General features: G+C 44.2%; 1 protein-coding gene across 1 annotated transcript in view; it reads left to right on the top strand.

The window, feature by feature from the left end:
- Nucleotides 1-289: 289 nt before the first annotated feature.
- The window catches only part of LOC134458657 (5-hydroxytryptamine receptor 3A-like), a gene marked incomplete at its 5' end in the record, with an annotated part of 17841 nt that continues 13343 nt past the window's right edge, over nucleotides 290-4787 (top strand). The window contains 3 exons of the mRNA XM_063211086.1: nucleotides 290-454; nucleotides 1238-1282; nucleotides 3825-3934. Coding sequence (XP_063067156.1) covers nucleotides 290-454; nucleotides 1238-1282; nucleotides 3825-3934 — 320 coding nt within the window. The remainder of the gene's footprint in view (nucleotides 455-1237; nucleotides 1283-3824; nucleotides 3935-4787) is intronic.

The raw sequence follows: 4787 nt of genomic DNA, 5'->3' as shown, positions 1-4787 counted from the left end.
TGTGTGCGTGCGTGCATGCATTTGTGTGTGTGTGTGTTTGTAGCTGGTGTTTGGGCTGACAGTAAATGTAGCTGGATGGCCGTCTTGGACTATTTGAACCTGACGACTATTGTGCTTCCCTGTGTGTGTGTGTGTGTGTGTGTGTGTGCGTGTGCGTGTGCGTGTATTTGTCTCTGTGCATTGTGGGTGTGTGTGTGTGTCGTGTGTGCGTGCGTGCGCACGTATTTGTCTCTGTGCATGTGCGTGTGCGTGCGTGCGTGCATGTGTGTGCGTGCGTGTGTGTGTGTTTGTAGCTGGTGTGTGGGCTGACAGTAAATGTAGCTGGATGGCCGTCCTGGACTACTTGAACCTGACGTCCAATCGTGACCGTCTGATCATGACGCGACCCAGCCAGGACTGGAGGGTTCCCACCAACGTATCCCTGGACGTGTACATATACGCCATTCAGGCTGTGGTGGGTGTACACCTATTCCATTACACTAACAAAATTATAGGCATTTAGGTACATGGTATTGGTTATAGCCAGTCATTTGGAGACTTCACACGACCTGTTCGAAGTTGCAGCTGACTGGGGCGACCTATATTTATACTTTTAATACTTTTATACTTGTAATTGTGCGTAAATGGCAGATGAAAGATTCCACTGACTAACATTACCTTATCAATTTAGATAGATATGTATTATATTAAATAATTTATTTATCAGCCACGTTTCCGCGGCACCCCTGTTGAGAAACACTGCATTACACTAACAATATTATAGGCATTTAGGTGCATGGTATTGGTTATAGCCAGTTACGAAATGTATCGATCCCTGGACGTGCATATATACGCCGTCTGGGCTGTGGTCTGTGTATTACATTACATTGCAAATTAGTATTGTTATTTAGGTACAGGTTATTGATTACTGCTCCCGTCTACTCATGCACCATCCAGGCTGTTGTGTATATTCCATTCCATTCCATTAGACTAAGTTACATTACATTACAATTTAGTAAAGTTATTTAGGTACAGGGTATTGGTTACAACCCCCATCTAGTTAGACAACATCCAGGCATTGGAATGTATATCGTATACGTTGTATTACAGTGTGTGTGTGTGTATGTGTGTGTGTGTGTGTGTGTGTGTGTGTGTGTGTGTGTGTGTGTGTGTGTGTGTGTGTGTGTGTGTGTGTGTGTGTGTGTGTGTGTGTGTGTGTGTGTGTGTGTGCGTGTGTGATTCGTATGTCCATGTGTAGCAGGAGAAGAGCCAGACCTTCATCCCTTACATCTGGGTCATGACGGTGAGTATCTCTCTCTCTATCTCTGTATGTCCATCTTAGTGGTGTCAACAATGATCGATTCGGCGATGCAATCCAATGCGGGGGATGGACGATCCAGAATTGATCTGGTAAGTTCCAGAATCGATCCGGCAATTTTTTTAAGTTTCAATTACTTCCATGGGTATTTCGGGAGCAAATGAATGTTAAATTAAATATAAGCACTTCAAAACATTGCAAGACTGATACAGACTGATACAGACTGATACAGAAAACAGCCAATAAATTGTTGCTCAGTATCTGACTACTTGTATTGCCTCATCATGACTGATTAAACATTTGCCTTGCTTTCAGTCGAAATGTAATGCATTGCAATGCATTGTAGAAATGAATCGGATCGGATCACATAGAATCGTGACGGCAGTTCCAATCCAAACCACTAGTCCATCTATCTCACTCTCTCTCTTTCTCTTTAAAGGAACACTTCAGTCAATTACAATATGCTGTTGTATTGCTCACGCTACCCTTGACTTGTCAGTACCCGGCGATGCCTCATTTTTCGGCTAAGCCCTTTCCGAGATATGAGCTATTCTAAAGGGGGCAGCGTTTGTTTACATTTTTAAAAAGTAACATAGGCCTACTCAAAATATTTTCCCAAAAGGTACCGCTGTTTGCCAGTTGTCAGCTGATGTTGCATAAACTTTTGGATGTTTTTGAGCATAATTAAAAATAAATGTAAACAAAACGCTGCCCCCATTACAATGACCAGGATCTTGGAAAAGGTTGAAGAAGGAAAAAAACACAGATACTGACAAGTCCAGGGTAGTGTGAGCATTACAACGGCATGTTGAAATTGACTGAAGTTATCCTTTAAGTCTCTATCTTTTTCTCTCACTCTTTCTCCCCTTCTCTCTTACATCTAGGTGATGATGGTTGATTAAGCAATAAGGCACCCGAGGCCATGGGTTATGCTCAATTGATAACGGGCAAGGGGAGTGGGGCACGGCATGAAGCGGAGTTTAACAACGCTTTAATAACAATTAATTTGATCCGCAATGTTCAGTTGAGAAGTTGAGTAAGTGATTGTGGTTACCCCGGCAACGTTACTCAGTGTGCTGCGTTCGTCACGCTGCCAGACATATGTATAGGTATAAACGCACTCGCAGCAGCTTAATCTTTGTAGCATGCAACATGGTTACAGTTGAGTTATCGCTTGTGAAGCCGGATTGTTTGGGCATGGTTTAGACATTGCTGTCATGCAAGGTGTAGATGGACAGGTGTGAGAGGAAAACTTATAGTCAGATTTTTCAGGTTTTTGGGAGAATGCATCTGGCCAACCAGTTCAAAGGTGTGTCACTGCAGAAGCGGTATACAGCCCATTGCAACCAAGATTCTGCAGTGCCTGCATGACAAAGACATCTGAAAGTGTCAAAAGACCTCTTTGTACCCCCTGTCAGCTTCCCTGCATGTATGCATTGACAGACAGCAGTGCATTCAGGTCTGGAAATGTTGCATGATGGATAGAAATCATGTTGGACTTAACCTGCTGTGCAGTACGAAGCTGCGATGTGTGGCTTGCAGAAATTTTGTGTGCAAATGCACCTTTTTACACTAATTACATATAGCAGACCCTTTCGACCGAAAGGAATTACAAGGATGACAGTGTGGGGTCAGTACGGAGTACAGCAGTGTACAAGTATTGTAGAACAGATAGAGAGCAGATTAAAATAGTGGAGTGTAGTGCAGGTCATTATCCATGATTAGTGGTGAGTAGTGAGTGTGGCTCGGGCTGTTTTTTTCCTGTCCGAGCCCGTCCCTCAGCCGACAGAAAAGTGATCGGCCCCGACCCGAGCCCGAGACGAATTCAAATGTTTGTGTCCGAACCCGTCCGAAGCCCGAGACCACTGTAATAACAACAGAACCTGTGCGCAAGCAAGATTTTCTATGTGGGCTCCTCCATACTCAAAATAGCACGTGATAAATAGCCAGGATAGGTAAAGACGTTAGGATGAGGCAATTTGCAGTAGCCTAATTTAGTTACACACACATAGTAAGTATAAACACACACGCACACACACACAGGCACATACACAGTAGAGTTACCGCAGAGATACACCAGCGGCGACGCGATTCAAGCGACAGAGTGCAGCAGCAAGCGATACGAGCGATTGAGGAGACAAGAGTATGTCCGTACAGGCACAAGGCAAAGCATTCAAGCATTCCCATTGGCTGTGGTCACTGACCTCTATACAGTCATTGGCTGTCGCGGCTTGTCGCCGAACCGCGTCATAGAAAGTTGAAAAGATTTCAACTTCAAATTGTCGCGCTCGTCGCGCAAATCGCTCTAGTCTCCAGAATCGCTTTTGTCTCTCGACTCAATTACTTCCGTCGCTCGACTCGCTCAGATCGCCACTGGTGTATTTCTGCGGTAAGTCATGTTATGCAGGAAAGCTCTCGGAAGAATCTTCACTAGCTTCTAAAAGGTTGAGAGGGATGACCCTTTTGGTTTCTTGTCATATAATTTATTTTGTCCTCCTGAATCTGCTTCTGGTCCCTCCCCCTGCAGGAATGGACCAATGAGCTGCTGTCCTGGCAGCCTGATCAGTTCTGCGGGATCCAACAAGTGGCTGTTCCTCGAGAGTTGCTATGGAAACCTGATCTGCTTCTATTCGAGACGTAAGTGGAAGGTTGTGTATACTAAAAAATGTATGATACAAGATATTCATTGTTATTTCAATACTTTGATATATTTATTATTAATGCAAAAATGTATAAGCAATGAAAAGTTGTTGCGCTCAAAAAAAGTCTCAAAAAGCAAAAACTGTAGAATGGAATGTAGAAGTTGTAAAAGTCAGTAAAAGTCAGTTAAAAAAGGCAGGTTGAAAAAAAATGATGAGATGAGGACTGAAGGAGGAGTGATTCTTGTCTATGGCGATTCATGGCAGATCAGCATCCTGATAGCTTGACAGAAGAAGCTGTCCCTGAGTCGGTTGGTGTGGGTGTGCATGCTTCTGTATCTGTAGAGGTAGAACCATGGAGGTAGTAGAACTGGAGAGAGTGAATAAGTCCTGCCTCTAGTCATTTCAATGGGAATTGCTAGGCTAGTGAATTCAGCCAAAATTGAAGGATTTTTTGAGCTTCAAAGATGGAGTCGTTTCCACCACCAGTTTACTCAGCCAATTAGGTGCCACGTTAATGACTGACTTAAGATTGACCAGAAAGATATATGGAAGACGGGCATTGGATGCATGGAGGTGCCCAACCACACACCTGTATAGGTATGTGTGCCCAACACTAAACTCGTGCACCCACCAATCGCGTCCACCCTCTTTGATCGAAGTGGTGGTGGAATTGCGACGAGGAAGTGCCTTGCTAATCGGCGAAGCTAATCAGCCAAATCCTGACTCCCTGGGTAGAATATTAGACAAGAGGGGACACAGCAATTCACAGCACTGGGAAACAGCAAGTGCAGCCTCCATCTTCTGCACATAGGCCTGTGCTCCTCAGTCAATGCAAAACAATGTAGAAC

This window comes from Engraulis encrasicolus, chromosome 11 (assembly GCF_034702125.1).
Source record: "Engraulis encrasicolus isolate BLACKSEA-1 chromosome 11, IST_EnEncr_1.0, whole genome shotgun sequence".
NCBI lineage: Eukaryota > Metazoa > Chordata > Actinopteri > Clupeiformes > Engraulidae > Engraulis > Engraulis encrasicolus.
This window is presented reverse-complemented; position numbering and strand designations above follow the sequence as displayed.